The sequence below is a fragment of the Arvicanthis niloticus genome, chromosome 25 (assembly GCF_011762505.2).
Source record: "Arvicanthis niloticus isolate mArvNil1 chromosome 25, mArvNil1.pat.X, whole genome shotgun sequence".
In the NCBI taxonomy this organism is placed as follows: Eukaryota; Metazoa; Chordata; class Mammalia; order Rodentia; family Muridae; genus Arvicanthis; species Arvicanthis niloticus.
In genome coordinates, this window is record NC_133433.1 from 31,890,924 (window position 1) to 31,911,293 (window position 20,370).

The following is a 20,370-nucleotide window of genomic DNA, read 5'->3' on the forward strand; positions in this document are numbered from 1 at the left end:
ATTTCCCCCACTGATAAAAATAACAAATTCTTGGATCTGGCTTTTAAGGTTCATAGATGCTTAATAAAGAAGAAAGAATTTTTAATATACAAAGGGATAAAGTATTTTTCTCATTTGGAAAAGCCAAAAGAGGGAAAAGATGCATAAATACAATGGAGAATTTTGTGTGTTCTGGGATAAACAATAATGCCTCCCTGTTCTATGTATGGAAGAACTGCTTTGCTTTCTGAAATACTACTTCACTTGTTGTTTGAGCACCCTTTTAAGATTCAAAGATTAGGAAATCATATTTTAGAGTATGTAGGTGAACTGTTCAGAGTCCAGGCAGTTCTTAATTGATGCTTCAAAAACGTAATCTGGCCTAAGAAAAGGCTTTGTCTGTAAAGCACTTGCCTAGCAAGCATGAGAAAAGTATTTAAAGGTTATCCAAGTTTTGACCTTTAGAACCCATGTAAAACATCAGGCAAGGTAGTGTGCTCTTGAGATCCCAGTGATGCTGAGACTGGAGACAAAGATGGGAGAACCCGTTGGCTTGCTCTGCGACTAGCTTGATCTATGTGGCAAAGTTCTGCAGACCATGCCTCCAGAAGTTGGAAGGTGCCTGAGGAATGACAGTTGGGGTTGTCCTCTGAGCTCCCATGCCATCACCTCCCAAAATTAACACCAATACAGCTGTGTGTCCTGACTGTTAAGCTACTATTTAAATGTTTGATAGTAAGTAAATAGTTGGAAAAGCAACCACTGTGTGTTAGTCACTAATCTACCTGTAAGCAGTGAGCTCCCGTTGAAGACACCTTGATCCGCCTACACGTTTGCTGTTTAGCACACTGTACTGGCTGGCTTGTGTCAACTGGACACAAGCTGGAGTTATCACAGAGAAAGGAGCTTCAGTTGAGAAAGTGCCTCCATGAGATCTAGCTCTAAGGCATTTTCTCAATTAGTGATCAAGGGTGGTAATCTCCAGTTCTATAAGAAAGCAAGCTGAGCAAGCCAGGGGAAGCAAGCCAGTAACTAATATCCCCCCATGGCCTCTGCATCAGCTCCTGCTTCCTGCCCTGCTTGAGTTCCAGTCCTGACTTCCTTTGGTAATGAACAGCAGTGTGGAAGTGTAAGCTGAATAAACCCTTTCCTCCCCAACTTGCTTCTTGGTCATGATGTTTTGTGCAGGAATAGAAACCCCGACTAAGACACACACTCTTTGACATACAATTTCATTTTTTCAAAAATTGCTTTTTGAAAAAAATCCTAGAAACAGTATAGGCCCTGAGTATAAAATTTAGAAATCTACATTGGCTCCATGAACCCATTTATTATATGTGTGTATGTATCCGGATGAATGTGAACCATTGCATACATGAGATAAAAAGACGACTTGCCTAAGGCAGGTCTGTCTTCTACCCTGTGGTCCTGGGGACTTAACTCTGGTCATCAGGCTCGGCAGCAAGGTCTTGCTGAGTCATCTCTCCAGCCCAGTTTTTGTACTTCTTAACATTTTCATGTTTCCAATGTATTTAAAAATAAGATAATTAAATGTATTTTTGTTGGTTTAATTTGTGCTTTTATAAAATAATATGGAAAAAAAATCTCACGTCACCAACAGCACTAACAATCTGTACTGTGTTTCAGGGCAGCGCCCACGAAGGGTTGGGGCTCCTCTGCTTTGCTGTTGAAAGCAGTGACAAAGTGTCTTTGCTAACGAGTTCCCTAAATAAACTTCTTATTCTTCCCTAGAGTAAATTCTTAGCAGGAAAATTCTGTGTTGTCTGGTACATAAAGATGTACCATGTGACAGTGTACTTCAGGGTATAACACGTCTTTAAAAGTTGTTCATTTCTGAGCCTAATCATTTTAGAAATGCTTGCTAGTCAGACCATCAGAAAACGATTGTGTTTTTATCTGGCCCAGCTCAGCAGTAGCGGAATGAATGATGTAAGGGAGGGACATGGAGATGTGTGTGCATGGTGCCTACTGTTCCTTGTTGGACAGTGTGGACACCCAGTGTTGCTCTCAGCCGCACCTGTGGCAGTAAATCTTCCCCTTCAATCTTCTTTGTATTAAGAATTTCAAGTGCTGCCATTTATTCTCCTGTGAAATAAAATAATGAGAGCTTTCTCAAAGGCCCATTATAATGGTCGCATAAATAAGGACATCAGGGAGCAGTATACCTCCTTAGAAGTAGCGACATAGTCTCTGAGCTAGCCTGAATGTGTATCTAATAGGATAACTTTATTTTATTTTAAGGAAGGAGAATGAACATTTATTAAAACTAGCTAAGAGAACAGAGCAGAAAGGGCTCCAGGGAAGAAAATGCTCCATTTATATTTTGCATATTTTATGTAAAGACATAAAAACCAGTGTGTTTTACAAATTAAAATGTATTGACTGGTATTTTTGGACAAATGCATACCTTTGACCTTAGTTTGTTTGGTTTTTTGTTTGTTTGTTTGTTTGTTTGTTTGTTTTGTCTTTTCTGAATTACTCATGGACTCTGAGATTTAAACTTCTTTACTACACTATAGTACAATTGAAATGGTCAACCATCTTTTTAAATATTTAATTTTTATTTTGTGGTGTGTGTGCGTGCGTGCGTGCGTGCGTGCGTGCGTGTGTGTGTGTGTGTGTGTGTGCATGAATGTAGCTCCTAGAGGAGACCAGAGACATTGAATCCCCTAAAACTGCAGTTACCTGATGTAGGTGTTGGGAACTGGTTATGGGTACTTTGAAAGAACACCAAGTGCTTAACCACCAGGCCATTTCTCCATCCCCTAAAATTGTAAATTATTTTAGGAGAGTAAAATGTTATTCATGAAAGTGGATTCCAGTGCAGAGGACAGAACTGGCTTCACCCCAGGCTTACAGGAATGACGTTTTCCGAGCTGACTGAGTACGTCACTGAGACGCTGTCTTTCTGCTCTGTTTCAGGTAGCAGTTTTACCACATCGTCAGGATTATATGCAGGAAATAATTCACTCACCAATTCCTCCGGATTTAACAGCTCACAGCAGGTAATTTAATTAGGCAATTCAACTTCTGAAACATTTAAAAATACAACATGATTTTATTACATAAAGGAAGAATTGTTCATGTTAAAATATGAGTGGGCACTTTCCTGAGCTTTTTAAATGTTTTTTTTTTCTTTATACAATCTATGTAGCAGTCATTTCTGACGAGCCTTGTGGTTTTCAGATGGGTCTCCTGCTTTTGTACCATGGCATGGAATGGAAGCTCTGAAGAGTGTCTGCATCCTTGCCTAAACTTTGCTTGCAAGCCTGAGCTGAGCTCATGAGTGATTATGTACTTGCTTATATGAGTTCAGGAAAGACACGAAAACACAAGCATTTGTGACTTGGCTTTGCAGTGTAGGGAGTGAACAGCAGTCCTTTAACAGACCACTCTCCTGTGCTTTGGTTTGGTAGGACTACCCGTCGTATCCCGGCTTTGGCCAGGGTCAGTACGCACAGTATTATAACAGCTCGCCTTATCCAGCACACTACATGACAAGCAGTAACACCAGCCCAACCACACCGTCCGCCAATGCCACTTACCAACTCCAGGAGCCCCCTTCTGGCGTCACGAGTCAGGCGGTCACAGACCCCACAGCAGGTAATCATGCTTTCTGATTAGTCCTGGCTGGATTCTCAGTGCTTTAACTGCATTTTCTGAGGTCATAAACTCATGCAGTAAGTTGAGCTATTTTGGCTAGTGTTCATAAACACGGAACTACACTGACCCACACGACTGTGGTACCGCTGTTATTGCTATTTATTCGTTGAAAATGTTGATATAAGGTATATGAACTTATCAAAAGCATGAGAGATTTTATTTATTTATTTGACAATTTCTCATTTTTCAGGATATGGTATACTTAGCATGTGGCCCTTAGGAATATACTTAAAAATAACTACTTGTTATTAATAACTAATATAAGAATATTTTAATACCATACCACATTTGGAATATGAAAATAAATTATCCTATTCGTAATTTAACATTTTTGATTATTATTCAATGTTTTCCACCCCAGCACAACATTGCTAAGAATTGAAAAGAAAAATGTTAAGTAATACCAAAGGGAAATTGTGCCAACCAACAAGCCGGCTCCGTCCTTCTGCGCTCCAGACATACTATGATTTTTGTTTTCATACTTCTGCCCAAGGTCCAACAAACAAGTGTTTCCCCATCCATACGTCTTTTCAGTTTCTTTCTCCCCACTGATTCGTTCTTTGTGGGATGAATCTCCTCCAAGCGTTCTATGCGTAATTCCCTCAGTTAATCTTCTATTTTTTGCATTTTTTTTCTCTCCAACTTCACCCTCTTGTCCTAACTTTAAAAATGTCAGCCCTTCATTTCATGGATTCTGACAGCAGCTGTTGTTCCCACAAAGTCAGAGCTTCTTCCTGTTGCCTATTCCCAGGAGTAAAACCTACTTTCTTGCTTAAGTCAGCTTAAACAGTGGTATGCAGAGCAGCCCAGTGCCCTGACATAATCTTAGCATGTCAGTTTTAGCTGTTTGTCTTAAAACATGAAAACAGCTTTTGTCTAACAAATACTAATATAAATCTTGTCTATGGTACATTTATAAATATTAACAGATACCACCAAATTGTCTACATTTTTGGACACAAAAATATGCCACATAGAAAACAATAAAAAATAATTTTCAAAATGTATATATGATTTTATTTTAAGAGTGGACAATACATTAGAGGTTTCATCAGGAGAAAACACTGGTAGCATATGTACTCAATTTAATTTCACTATTTAATATCTCTAAAATATAGTTGATCTGGGGAGTAAGTAAATAATATTTTTCAAATTTCTTAAAAGTTCATAGTTTCTCACTAAAATGAATGTTATGTTTCAGAGTCAGAAGTCACTGAAAAAAATTCCAAAGGATCCCAGCACTAAGTTCAGGGCAGTAACTTGCCTTCCTTCTCACTCTGAATGAGAGAAAAACTTTGATGATAAAATTCATAAACTCATTAAATGAAAGAATTCTAACTATTTTCAAGTATTATCTGATGGCTTTTGAGATAGAAATAAGTATTAAACTTAAAAATATATACATTTATTAAAACCATTTCAAGTGTAGTTTTTTTTTTTTAATTGAGTAATCTATTGCATTAAAGTCAGTATTCTGTAATCCAGGAAAGCTGTACTGGCTTCTACGTGGTGTTCTAAGCAGTCTGCTTTTCTATATCTGTGCCATCTGTTTTCACCTTATTCACAGTATTTTATACAGTGAACACAGAGGTAACTAATAGGCTTTTTTGGTCGCTGCTGCTGTTGTTCTTTTGTTTTGGGAAACATGTACAGACCCAGCTTTCTCATACTGTGTAATTTTTAGATACTATTTTTATTCTTTGCAAACCTCACACAATGTCCCTTTTAACAGATCCATCCACCCATTCTCAGATCCATGTCCCTCTCCCAGCCCATCACCTTATATTCTGTATTCTTTATCTCCGCCATCTGTCTTTATCTGTAGTCTATCTCTTTAAGTCCTTCAAGTACAGAGTATTTGTATTGCCCAAATACCCTAGCGTGGGGGCTGTCCTGGAGAATAGTGGACATACCAGGGGTCACACTAGGAGTCATACCCTTAAATAAAACTGACTCTTCCTCTTCCAGCAGCAATCAAATGACAATAGCTCCTCAGGTAGTGGGACTTTGTGCCCTCTTTCCCCAACTCCATGATGGCATTTTTGTCTGGCTTGAGCTTGTCCAGGTCTTCTGCATGCTGTCACAGTTGCTGTGCAGTTGCCCTGTTGCGTTTAGAAAATACTGTTTCCTTGTAGTCACCCATTGCTTCTGGGTTTTACAGGCTTTCCGCCCCCTCTTCTGCAATGACTCCTGAGCCTCTAGGAGAGAGTTATGCTATGTCTGTCCCATTTAGAGCCAAACACGCCAACCATTTATTCTCTATACATTGACGAGCGTTTTCTACTCTCTTTTGGTAGATGTTTAAAAGTACGGTTCCTGATTATATGCAAAGTTATGGTATTTTTCACGTGACTACTATTTTGCATTCTTACCAACAATATTCCAGTTGCTCCACATTTTAGTCAACACTCCATGGTGTTGATATTTTGGATTTTGACCATTATCACTGCTATGGTACCTTGTTTTAATTTGCTGTTCCCTAATGGTGCATTGAGCGGGATGTGTTTTCATATGCACAATCTTATATGTCTTCTTCGGTCAGGTGTCTCTGAGCAATACTGTTGTCCATTTTAAATCAGGTTGTTCTCTTAATATTTCAATGATTCTGTTTATACTTTGCCCTCAAGCCTCATGGTACACACATATTTCGCAAATGTTTTTATCTAGGACATGGGTTTCTAGTAACAGGATTTATCATCACAGAGGAAGTTTCACTTTTAATGAAATTTACATTATCAGGTTTTTGGTGGGGTTTTTTTGTTGTTCTTGTTGTTTTGCTTTGTTTTGTTTATTTGCAGATCACACCTTTGATATTGTGTTAAAAAACTATTGCCAAACTCAACATGATTAAGAATGTCTCCCTTGTTATTGCCTGAGTGGTTCTGAGCTCTGCATTGTATGTTTAAGTGTTGATACACTCTGAATTTGTTTTTGTGCAAGATGTAGACAAGGCCGCAGGTTTCTTCTTTTCTATATGAGGAGCCCCAGTTGTTCTGGAATCACTATGAAAAGACTTTTCTCCGTTATATTGCAACTTCTTCTTCGTCACGTATCAGTTGACCATTCTGATGTGCATTTCTGAGCTCCATATTAAATTTCTCTGATATGGTGATTATCTTTCCAGTGTATGTTGCCTTGACCACTGTAGCTCAACAAGTCAGAAAATATCTTGTGATTTTACTCTTCTCCAAAATGATGTTTTCTTTTCAAAGATTTTTGCCTCATCTAAACTTTGGAATCATTTTCATAAATGACTCATAAAGTAAATGTCTAGAACAGTGGTTCTCAACCTTCCTAAAGCTGTGACCCTTTAATACAGTCCCTCATGTTGTGCTGACTCCCAGCCATAACTCATAACTGTACTTTTGCTACCATTATGAATTGTAACATCAATATCTGTGTTTTCCAATGGTCTTAGGCAACCCCTGAGAAAGTGTCATTGAACCCTGACAGGGCTGAAGCCCATAGGTTGAGACAGACTAGTCTAGAATTTCACCTGTGATTCAGTTGGATTCCTAGATGAATTTGCTAACAAGCTGGTATCTTGACAATGCTGAACTTTTCTATCCACAAGCCTTGAATATCTTGTGTTTCTTTCATGTGGGTGTTATACTTTTCTTAAAACAGTTCTTGTAAATGTCTGCAGCCTCGCTTTCTTTGTTGTTCTCTCCCCCTCTCCCCTGCTGATGTAAATGAGGGTGGTAAGAAAGCAGTAATCTTATTTCTGTTACTTCTTATGTTTTACCCTGTTATGATCACTAATTTCAGCTGTTTCCTTTCCCATCTTTAGGGAAGAGAATCATTCTTTAATATTGACTAGGAAGACAAGACAGTTGTCATCTGTAAACAGAGACTTATTTCTTGCACCACAAAAGCATCTCTGAGTCTGCTTTTGATCAGCCGTGTTTCCTAGTATATTTTTCCTGTCCTTATTCTAATGAGATTAACTGTATCATTTAAAATATATGTACTCGTATTAATTCGTGAAGAATTGTATACATTATATTTTTGATCATATTTAACCCCTATTAACTCCTCTCCCTAATTCTACCCATAGTCACTTCCTCCTCTCCCAGACCCAACTACATGTCTTATTTTTTTTTTTTTTAAATAATGTATTGGCTCCAATTTGTGTTGTCTGTGTACTCCTGACTGTGTGGCCATCCAGTGGAATGTAAGCCTTGTCCCTATCTTTAAATGACCTTTATCAAGAAAAGATCCTGCTTTGTCCTGATTGAGGCTATTGCATTTTGTGGAGTGCTTTGTCCACATCTGTTAAAATATGTGTAACTTTTCTTCTTTAGCATGGTGATGTGATGGATTGCATCCATGTCACTTTCCAATGCTGACCAGCCTTGCGTACCTTCGATAATTCCCACTTGGTCATAGCGTATGGTCTATTGTGTGCATTCTTGGACTCAGTTGCTGATGTTTTCCTGAGAATCTTCACATTTATATTCATGAGAGATTCTTGTCTACAGTTTTCATATCCTGAGAAGCCCTTGTCTGGTTTTAGTATTAGCATAATGCTGGCCTCGTTGCCTAAGCTGGGAAACATTCCCACTGAATGTGTTTTCTAGACAAGTACAGAGAATTCGAATAGTTTGCTCATTAAATGTTTGATAATATTTACTACTAGTGAACCCATATGGGTTTAGTGATTTCTCTTTAAATCTATGATTAGCTCATATACATGTGGGTCTGTTTAAGTTATCTCTTTTATGAGAGGTTCAGCAGGCCATTTCTCTGAAGAAAATGGTTCATTTCACCTACTCTACCTAACTAGTGTATATAGGGTTGTTTATAATATTGTGTTTTATTCTGTTTAGGTTTTTTTTGGTTTTTTGAGACATGTAGATTGAGCTGACCTCAAACTCTTGACACTTGCCTTATCCTTAAGTGCTGTAACCATAGACATATGTGCTCCTGACTTATGATAAGTTTTCTTGTTATTTCAATACTTGTAGAGTTTTCAGTGATGTCTTTCTTTCATTTGTGATATTAGCAACCCGCTCCTGTCCTTTTTCATCATGGTTAGTCAGACTGTGTTGCCAAATCATTAACTGATCTTATTTCAGAAAAAGGAAGGCTGTTTTGTTTCTTTTCTTCTCTTTATTATTATCTTTTTTTATTTCATTGACTTCCTTTTGTGAATTTTGTGTTGTGTTTTTGGCTTCAGTCTCTTGGTTTTCCTTGTTAGAATGACTGATTTCAAGCCTTCTTCAGACTTGGGTTTCCGAGTACCACAAAATTTCAGTTTTCATTTTTAATTTACTCCAAATATGTTTACATAATTATCGCTTCCATTGAAATCCTTTCTTTCAGTGAACATATAGAAAAGTAAAAGCTGAGAATTTTGATGGTATACAATATTTTCAGAAACATGATCATTCAACTATTTCTCTCTTCTCAGTTAAATGGCTTTCTATCATTAGAGAAAGTGTATTGGTCCTATGAAGAAGGATATTCATAAAAATTAGAGCGGCACTATCTATCAAAGAGAAGTTGAACCAAAATCAGCTCTGTAGTTTCCTTGCCATCCCAGACAAGAAACAGTGTCAAAATCAAATCAAGATTTTGTTAACTTTAAATTGATAGATTTTAAATGATTTAGTAGCTCAATAATTCCTTTCATTTAAAAATCGATAAAGAAGGAAAAGAAATTTCAAGGAGTTTTATCTTTTGCTAATATTAACATACCATGTCTTAGGCTTTGGGGTATAAATTGTAGTACCTTATACCAAACCCTTAAATCAACATAATCAAATGTGTATATTCAAAAGAATGTATAAAAATAATTTAGCAAATTGAAAGTATTATTACAAAGGAACTTTTAAAATAAACTGAGTTTTCTTAAGGAAGAACCTAAGCCCCTTATATATGCCTATATATTAGAGAGGCATATATATATGCCTCTCTGATCCCTGCCAAGGCACAAGAAACTAGAGCAAAAAAACTTGAAGAGGGAGGTGGATCTTGTGCAGAGCCTGGAACTCTGTGCTCCTGCAGGAACTCCAAGTGACAGAATGAGAAACGAAACTGCCAGGCATCTCCCCATAAACGTAGGAGAGGCAGTCTATTCTGACTATATACATACATACATACATACATACGTACACACACATTTTATACACACACACACACCACATTTTACACATACACCACACCATATGAATCATATGGATACAATTTGCAATCCAGCTACTATTCTTTGTTAAGTAATTTTGCCTTGAAAACATATTTTTAATCCAAATCTCTCAGAACAGTTCCTACTAAATATGTCAACTATTATCTTTAGAATAATACATAATCAGATATACTCAAGTGCAGTTCAGAGCTTATAGTTCATTATCATACACAGCCTTGCAATGTACCACGAGGTCAATTCTCTTTGCCCCCATCTTACAGGTTCATCTAACTTATTTTTGATGAGTTACCAAAAGTCAGAATGCGTTAGAGAGAGTCAGTTTTGTTACAGTGGATCCTAAAGGTATATAGCTATTTAATGTTCAATAAACATTAGGTATTAAGATAAGAATTTTGTGGCTGAATTCTTAGGAAAAGAATCTTAACATTTTTAAAAACTGTTATAAAGCAAGTCAGAGTGACAGAAATGGATGTATGGTAAAAAAAAAAAACACATTTGAAATTAATGTGAAATAAAAGCTAATTACTTATCTATTAAGAGTGAATTTTAGTATGAACACCACAAGAAATGTAAATTCCTGCCCCACTAAAATTGGTCAGACTCTCCCTTTGCACTCCCTGACTGCTAGGAGACAAGTTAGCAGCTAAGGTGATGTGCAAGAACCTTGCCAATATTAAATTTCAAGTGACAGGAAAAATCAGTGTAAGAGGGAATTCAATATGCATGGGAAACCATTTGTTCCCTCTGTCTCTCTGATCCCTGCCAAGGCACAAGAAACTAGAGCAAAGAACTTGAAAGGGGGGATGAATCTTGTGCAGAGCCCAGAACTCTATGCTCCTGCAGGAACTCCATGTGAGAGAAACGAAACTGCCGGCCATCTCCCCATAAACGTCGGAGAGGCAGTCTAGTCTGACCATGCCTCGGGGTGCTCACTGTGGAAATGAAACAGGTTTGCAATAGTATGCATCCCACTCCCCACATGCTGGCCATGGCCGGAATGGTTGAGAAATCTGCAGGCCATACTTGCTCATTTTCGCAGATGCCTGTAGATGCTGGAGAAGTTTGCAATTTGTTCAGCTCAAGAATAAACCATTTGAGTCAAACAATCTTCACTAACTTTTTTGGAAACATTTGTCAGCAAAACAAATGTTTGTATCTAAAATAGCCAGGCTATTAAGATGTGAGAAAGGGAAACAGATGTTTGTTAGGGGTTGTTGAGTTTGTGTGTCGATGGCATTTCTGTTCTTCCTTTCTGCTTCCCCAAAAGACATGTAGCATTACCCTTAATGGGACTATAAACTACATGCAAATAAAGTCCACTTTTTGTTTTATGATGTCAAAATATAATAAAAATGGGTTTTATCACTTGCAAATTTTGCACTTTGTTTCTAAGAAGTGCAAATTCAGACAGAGAAATTATCTACTTCCTGACTCACTTTGACTTGTGTAAGATTTTTGATGAGTTCACCAACAGTCAGGACAGCTTACTGAGCCATTTCATACATTGGAGTCAGGTATCATTTCCAGTATATTTATATGTAATGTATGTCTTGTATGTACTTATGTACATAGACAAATCAAAGTCATATATTATTTAATTTAATTAACAATTCCAAACACGCATTATTTCAGCTTTCTTTACAATGGCTTTCTCAGTTGAAATATGATAAAAGATTAAGCATCCCGTTGGACCAACACAGATCATGCTAAGGAGAGATGGTTGGTCAGAGGACAGATGATTTTCTGTGCTTACCACTCTCCCACGTCATTTAACCGGGATAAGACAATTTAATACTGGGTTTGTTTGATTGTTGAAGTGCTAACAGTCAATCCAAGGGCTAAGCAAATGCTCCACCACCAACCCAACCCTCATCCCAGTAAGTAGACTCTGGATTAAGTGTTAAGGGTATGATTGGTAGGTTGATATCTAAAGTTGTAAACTCAGTAAGTTTAATGAATATTTTTTTTATTACTGAGCAGTAATAAGCACAAACACAGCACAAAGTGAGAAAAACACAGTGGTGTTTATAGGGAAGAGTGAGTGGCCCCTTATCTTGTGTAAACAGCCCCAAGGTTGCTCTTACCTGATATAGCCACCACCCTCCGACATTCAGTTCCTCCCCCTGGACACATTAACTTAATCCTCACCTAGATATATGTGATATAAACAGTGTAGACATTTACCGAAGTTTCACAGATGAGAAAGCTAAGATGAAGTCCACGTAACGTGTCAAACCAGCTCTAGGCCATCCTTAGCTTCAAGTTCGCTTCTTAATCAGTAGAGCAGGCTGCTTCGCAGAGCAGCTGGGGCTGAGCTCTGAAATGGGCAGAGAAGTGAGAATGTAAACACAGAATCCGCAAAGGCTGCAGCAATGTTGTGGTTTCTGGAGTCATTCACAGCACTCAGCAGAGACATGTACACTGGGGTCTTCTGTCAGATAGATGTCGCAGGTTTCGGGGAGCAGCTACCCCATGGGATAAGGCAAGCCTCAAGTTCCCATGTGTTTTAGAGTCTCAGAATTCTAAAATCAGTGTGTGGGTCACTTGAGCCTATTTCCACTTTCTCAAATGTGTCTGCTCCATAGTGGGCCTGGTCTTGCAGGCTTTGCCACAGGCCAGTCCAGCTTGGGCCATCGGTGCTGATGGATCCTAACTCCTGCTCCAGATCCTGCTCCTACTCCACTGAGGCTAGTCTCCCAGGTTGGGCGAGCATGGTGCTGGCTACTTTGTCCTTGCTTCCCACCCCCTACTTCTTACTCCCCCTGTCTTGCTTAGCAAACACTTTGTCATCTCTGTATTCTTTTCTTCCCTTTTCCTTCATCCTCAAAAGTGCCGTTCTCCACCTTGCCTACTTGCATTTTTACCTTTTAAAATTTTATTTACCCACTTTCAAGTCATGGTTGATGATCACTAAGTACAGGGATAACAAATAATCATATCAAGTAAAATGGAAGCCAACCATTTTAGGGTGAAAGTGGGAATCTTCGAGTCCTAAATAAGTTTTCTAACACTTTTGAAAACATTTATGACTTCTTCCAAAACTTCACCAAGTATCTCGTCCTAAAATTAAAATCAATTTTCCTTAGTACCATTCTTTAAGGAATTTTACTGCTCCTCAATTCATACCCATGCTGCTACTTAGGGGTACACTTGTTTACTACTTTATGTTGTGTGTACCATTTTCACCTGGATTATAGTTGGTTTTGTGATCGTGGGTTGATTTGGAAATCATATCTGTCATTGTTTTGTGAGAAAATAGATTCTGAGTTTTAAACTGACTGAAAAATATCTAGATTGTAGGTGGAGGGTAAGTCCACACCGTCTTGTATCTATAAATCCACTTCACAAATTTCACATGGCATAATTGGGCAGCTGCTGACTATAAACTCACGACTGACTTTTCAGTTCATTTGTCTAAGGTCATCTGTCACATTTTGAATACATTTAAGGAATCTAGAAAGGTTAAATTTTCACAGCATCTCAGCCTGTCACGGGTGAAGGCTCCTGATAGATGCTGAAGTGGCTGCATCAGGAAACAGAAGGGCATGGCTTGATCTTTCCCACACAACTCATCCTTCTAGCATTGGAGATGAGTATTCTATGGTACCTGCAAAATCCCAAGGTAAAAGAGAAGCATGGGTTACCAGGTCCTGTTCCAGATCTTTCTGCTTTTCCAGTTTCCTCCTAGCCCTTTGACATAGTGATGTTCACTGAGGATGAACATAATATTCTTTGCCTTCCTGGTTATGATGGTCTGAGCACCCCTCTTTTCACCTACCCCACACCTCAGCCATAGAATATCTCTGAATAGCTCTTGGACACCAGACTCCCAAAGAGTTCAACATAGAGAAAATGAGCGAGAAAGCAGGGAACTGGAGTTGGGCTAACTATCCCTGGATTTGAACCCTGATTCTGCCATTGGCTCTGGGCAGGCCATGAGCAACAGGTTTCTTGGAATTAAGAATAGTGAAGTTTGAGCATCTTTTACATAAAATTATAGAAAGCAGAAGTGTTCTAGACTTGACTTTTCAAAATGTTGAAAGTGCTGCATGTGTGTAAGGAGAAAGCATGGAAACAGAATATGTCTGTGTTGATTTAATATACTCCTTGTACAAAGTATGGGAGTGGTTTCAAATAGTGTTTTAGTGTGTCTGAAACCCATCACATGAGGTTAGGTGGTATTTTCCATTTGGGGATCATATTAAAAAATCAAAGTATCTTAGACATTTGGAAAATTTTTAATGTTTTGGATTAAAATTCTCAACTTGGATGCTTTTCGTCTGTGGTGAAAGATAACTGCACCAATAAAATGGAACAATTAACAAAATATCTGGCATGTCCCAGGCCCTCAGGTGTTCCCTTCCATTCGTAGACAGTGGGGATTTGTAAATATTTATGTGACAGACACCATAATGAGTGCTGGAGCTAAAGAGGACAGGATAAAGAAATGCTAATTCAGACCAGCAATGGGTTCTTCCTGCCTGCAGTTTATTACTTCTGTACATTGTGTCCTGTAGACGTGTCAGTGAAACCTGTAAAATGTGACTTACCTGTTTTCCTTATATAGAAAGAATGTGGGAATTGAAGCCACATGTAGCCAATGAGGTTATCCACAGAGCATTAAACAGTGGGTAATGGATGCACTGCAGAAAAAAATAATGTTTTATTTAGTCACTAGAATATGACTGAGGAATTAATGTATCTAGAAAAACCTCATGCCTGTGTGAAAGAGACATCATGATTACAGAATACATATATTGTTGTCATAGATGTCCTCCACAATTAATTCAATCAGCATTGATCTCTGAACTACTGGTTTACAATCTAATGCCAGTCAACAAGTTGGCATGACTTCCCTTGATGCCGTACAAGAGTTTATGGGAAGACTACTCTTCTGGTAACCCAAGTTATGAAGATTCCTTTAAGTCTGGTTTTTGGTTTGTGTGTGGTGGGGCTGCATGATGTGCGTGTGTGTGTGTGTGTGTGTGTGTGTGTGTGTGTGTGTGTGTGTGTTATACACATGCATGAATGCCTAAGTATATGTGTGGAGCCTAGAGAAGGACATTTGGGTGCTCTGTTCTATTCTGTCTACTTTGTTCTTTTGAAATGGTGCCAGTAACCATGATCTAGAGCTACACTTATGACCCGCAAACCCCAGTGATACATGTCCTTCCCAAAACTTGGTAGCCAAGTTTTCATATGAGTGCTGGGATCTGATATCAGGTCCTCATGCCTGGGCAGTAAACACTCTTGCTACCAATCCACCTCTCCTGCCCCAAGTCTGATAATTTTTGATAAGGTAATATTCACTGGGAATCTATAATAATAATAATAATAATAATAATTATTATTATTATTATTATTATTATTATTATTATTATTATTCAAGACTTTCTGGAAGTCCTTTTCTTTTTCTTTTTTTTAATTTATTTGTTTGTTTCTTCCTTCCTGTTTACAAGGATATAATAAAAGAAAATCTTCAAGTACATATTTTTCTTGGCATACTGTCCCAGGTAAAGGATAATAGCCCCTTGCTTTGGCAACCCCATGAATCCCAAGTTCCTTTTGAGGAATATCATAGGCTCTCTTAGGCCTCTGACCTTCTGCCTGGACTCTCCCTGGCAGTGCCCTGTGAATTTCCTTAGAGAATATAATGTCTCTCTCAGCATGGCTAACTCCAATGTCTCACTGAATCCAGGAACTCATAACTGCATTAGAAGTAACTGCTTAGGGCCAGTGAGATAATTCAGTGGATAACGTGCCTGATCTGAGTTCAGTACCCAAGACCCACACTGTGGGAGGAGAGATCTAACTCTTCAAGCTGCCTTCTGGCCTACACATGTGCCTTTTTTCAGTGTTGACTACAAACCTCAGGGCATAGAAACCGGTGTGTTCTATAGTCTCCTGGCATCCCGTCCCTTTCCTGCCAAAAAAGGGGGAGGGGGCGGGTGATGTGGAGATGGCTCTCTTAGTAAGGTGCTATGAGGGCTTTGATTCAGTTTCCCAGAAACCAAGGAAAAAGCTAAATGTGGTGATGAAGGCCTGCAATTCTAGCACTGAGGAGAACTGAGTGTGGTAATGCACACATGCAATCCTGGAACTGAGGAGCTTGGGGGAGGTGTGAGCAGGAAGATCCCCAGGGCTTTTGACGGGTGGAGAGCTCCTGAAGGTTAAAGCCTGGGCTTGACCTTCAGACACATGAACACTTGGAACCCACATTTGTGTGATCTAATATTTAGTAGGTAGGTTATTCTCAACCTTTCTTGAAAAAGTATGGTGTAAATCATACAGAAAATACAATAAAAAGTAAGATGTTTTATTCAACAGTTATTGCATACTCAGGAAGCCCTTGAATTTGCATACTGACTTACAGCTGTGAGACCGAATGATGTCACCTCTTTGGAGAGTACGCACACAGACCATTTTGAACAGTCACATATGTTAGTCAGCTTCTTGTCACCATAACAAGCTACCTGAGAAAATCAACACATGAAAAAGGTTTACTTGGGTCCACCATTTTGGCAGTTGTCATCTAAGATGTGTTGGCTTCATTATTTTGGGCCTGTGAAGAGGCCGCACATCATGGATGGGACGTGTGGTGTGGTACAGTAAAAAGCACTCTCCCAGGAAGGAAAAGAAAAGAGGAGGAGAGGGAAGCAGTCCCACAGTCTTCTCCAAGGGGAGCTCCAGTGACTAAGAGCCCATCCCTGGAAGGAAGATATTTCAATGATACTGCAGATATGGCTCAGGACTGAGCACTTGTCTGACATGTGGCTCTGGAAAGGTTTTCCAGCACTGCAAAAGAAGAGAAATCAAAATAGTTTTTACTAGTTCCCAGTAGTGCTAGCCTGGGGACCAAGTCTGTAACAAAGGGAACTCCGGAGACACTCAGGGATCCAACCCCAGCACCACTAGTTGTAGCCTCCGCTGTTCCATCCTTTCTTTGTTATATTCGGAGCCCCAAACTTCCTTAATTCAAATTCTTTATTTTTAAAAGTGCACTGTCTGTGGTCAAATAGAACCCCCAAACTGAAGGACTGCTTTATGTCACCCCACACTACCTTTCTGTCCTGAGTGCATTGTGAGAGTTGCATGGCGTCTTCCTCTCCCAGTATACTTTGGGGCTTTCCATGCAGCACCTGTTTCAGAAGTTGTTCATCTAACGATCTCCCTGGACTATGCTTCTGAGATAGATAAGGGTTACAATAAAAGACTATATTTCCATTTCCCTTGAGACATATTCAGTTGTGCTTTTGAATCACATTGCTCTGTTCCCTAACATTCGGGGACATAGAAAACACTGTTTTTTTCTGTGGAGAAGGGTGAGAATCTGAAGATCTGCGTCAAGCGGATTGGGTTACAGAGCAGAGGTTAAACACTCGCCTAGCATGTGTAAGGTCCTAAGTTCAGCCCCTCATCCCTCCAAGCCAGATGAAAAGGGTCAGAGGGAGAAGGAGAAGAGAGGGAGAGAGGGAGAGAGAATATGAATGAATGGATGGATGAATGAATGAATGAATGAATGAATATGTGCGCCAAAGTCTCATGAGATCAAGCTCCCGTTGCCTTGAATATCCAGTTATTTTTTGGGGAGATAAAGAAGTCAGAGCATGAACCCCAAAGAAGCTAAAATGTTATAATCAGTACTAGAAAGACTAGCAGGGTCCTAAAGAGAGCCTAGTGGAGATGTCTCATAGAAGATACTGGAAGGGAAAATAACAAAGGAGATGAATGTTGTCCTCATTGATGTCTGCACGAGAGACAGACAAAAGGCAGTGAGGGGAGATAGGTTTCAAGGTAGCACAACAGAGCATTTATACATGGGCTCCAGGACAGGGCGTTTTGTCCAGCAGAACATGCTTGAATTTGAACTTCACTGAAGGATGAAAGGAGTTCCAACTGAGAGATCACAGTATCATTGTCTCTACAAACAACGTAGCCAACCCAGGTTGACAGCTTTGAACAGACAACCTGGCAGCAACACTAATGAGCTTGAGCAAAAATATTTCCTTACACGTATCAATTATGTGATACCTTTACAATAGTATTGTCACAATTCTGCTGTTGAGGGAACTCAGGAGAATACAACATCCAGATAATCACATAAATCACAAGCAAGCAAGTCAACTCTGGAATGTATGCAGACTGGATACCTTTTGTTTTATATGTAGGTTATATTGTTCATTATAAAAACAAAACCTTAAACAAATATTATTCATATTCTGCCCTGGGTTTGTGTCCTGGCTGGCATACTAGCTGGCAGCCTTTATGTTTTATTAACCTATCCTTTATGTTTTATTTACCTATTAATCGATGAAGATTCTAACATATACCTGACCAGTCTGGTAGAAGTGATGCTGAAATTGGGAGGGAGTCCTGTTTCCTCCACTCCTTCAGTTCCCAACTCCAGCACAACCTCAGCACGAGTGGGCCAGGTCTCCATCAAACTCTATACTGTTAGAATCCCTGAGGTGAGAAGTTGGAAATGAATCTAGTGCATTTGATTGATGTCTCCTGTCAGCTCCTCCTCAAATAGAGTGGAGATACATTAAGCAGTATTTACCTCAGACATGTTTCTCAAGAAAATAGTTAAATAGACTTTCGGAGGGGTGTATCAGTGATGAGGTGCGTTTTGGTGTGTGGACCAAAGACTGTTTCCCTACCAGGTTGTGAAAATAATGTGTTTTAAACCTCGATACCTTTCAGGCATAATTCTGGATGCTAGAGCCATGGCAGTATGCAAAAATAGAGCAGTGGCTCTCTGGAGCGTCTGTTGGTGTAAGAGGCAGAATACAGTGAGCTGTAGTCCAGAGGGCCTGCAGGAATGAGCAGCTCAGGGAGGAATGTGGAATCAAGGCAGACAACCTATCTGGGAAGACTTACCTGGCAAGGTGACTTTAGCCAAGACCTGAAGTCGGAGAGAAGGGAACCACCTCAGTATCTTAGGAAGAGTGTTCTGGGGAGAAGCAACAGGATGTAGGAAGGTCTGGAAGGAAGACCATGTGTAGAAGGCTGAGAGAACATGGGAAGTGGGATGGGAAGCATTTGGGAGAAGTTGCCATCAGCACAGAGGAGCAGAGATGGAGACATGGGAATTATCTAAAACATGAGGAGGGAAACACTTCAGAAATATGTAGAACCCACAGGATATCATCATCAGCTAGCTTTTCTCATGTCAGAATTCTAAGTGGTAGAATAGAAAGACAGGACAGGGCACTCGCAGTGTCAGGCCTTGTGATTCATTGTCAGCATAGAGATAACACTGACAACCACTTAGAAGGCAGAGAAGGGGCTGGAACTCATTGGAGAAGCATGTTCTCAGCATCATGAGACTCAGCCTCCAGCAACCACTCACAGGCACAAGAATGAATGACACAGGAAAACCATTTCTTCCATTCCTTGAATCCCAAGAGCAAAAGTTACTACGGCTGCTCTAAACGGATTAGTTTCCAAGATCATTTTCACAAAAGAATTTTATATTAAGGACCTTTTTAAAAAGTATTTCAACATTGTTCCACTTTTATTAGTTAAAAAAAAAAAGCAGGGAACCTGGTGGAATGTGTGTATATGTATATGCACTCTACTGTGAGCATGTGGCTTCTACGTTATTGAGTCACATGAGAATTCAAGCATGGAGTGGAAGCCACTGCTGACAAGTCTTTAGGGCTTTGAGAGTAATGGAAATGTCGGGTTTCCATTCTGACAGTCTCTAGCCATAGAGCATGAATCCAGACGGCCTTTCCCTACCTGCCTTATGGGAAGAGTGACTATTTCATGTACTGTCTAGCCATAAGAGACATCTGTCAGATTCAGAGTGAAAGTTCTTTTGATGTCAGACAAAGTTACTCAGCTCGAAAGGCCTCCAGGGTTCTTTTTCCCCTCTACCTTTTCACCCAGGTTGTTTGATTTTCCAATAGAGTGAACAAGACACTCGGCCTCAAGTTTTTTTCTTTTCTCAGAAATGTGTTACTTGCTACATGGTGACGCTAGTGTGAGTCCCTGTCCTGGAGTCTGATTGTCCCCAGGGCACCCATGACTGCAAACAATGGATTAGACCCAGGGATCATATACATGTTATATCAGAAGCACTAGGCATGGAATTTGTGAGTAATGTTCACCATAGGAAACCTTTGCCTGACCCATGCCTGAAGGGAGAGTCTGTTCTTGTATTCTGTGCCCCATATTTGCCATAACCACAGCACAATTACCAATAACCTTCTCTTGTGTTCACTGAGCTTAGATAGTCTTCCTAAAACAGCAGTTCTCAACCTGTGGGTCACAACTCCTTTGGCAAACCTCTATCTCCAAAAATATTTACACAATGATTTATAACAGTACCAAAATTATAGTTATGAAGCAACAATGAAAATAATCTTATGCTGGGGGGGGGGGGGAACACATTGTGAGCAACTGTGTCTTAAGGGATCAAAGTATTAGGAGGGTCGAGAGCCACTGGCCTAACGATTTTATACTAAGTTCTTCACTTCATCAATGGTCTCATCTTAGCATACAGATTTAGGGTGTAGCAGAGAACACAGGACCTCTGGGCACAGCCCTGTGTC

At 39.5% G+C, this 20,370-nt stretch overlaps 1 protein-coding gene across 9 annotated transcripts in view; it reads left to right on the forward strand.

The window, feature by feature from the left end:
* Eya1 (EYA transcriptional coactivator and phosphatase 1) overlaps positions 1-20,370 on the forward strand; it is a 140,746-nt gene that overhangs the window by 55,241 nt on the left and 65,135 nt on the right. For all 9 annotated transcript variants that reach the window (XM_076924333.1, XM_076924329.1, XM_076924328.1 and 6 more), the window contains 2 exons: positions 2,923-3,005; positions 3,417-3,603. In XM_076924333.1, coding sequence (XP_076780448.1) covers positions 2,923-3,005; positions 3,417-3,603 — 270 coding nt within the window. The remainder of the gene's footprint in view (positions 1-2,922; positions 3,006-3,416; positions 3,604-20,370) is intronic.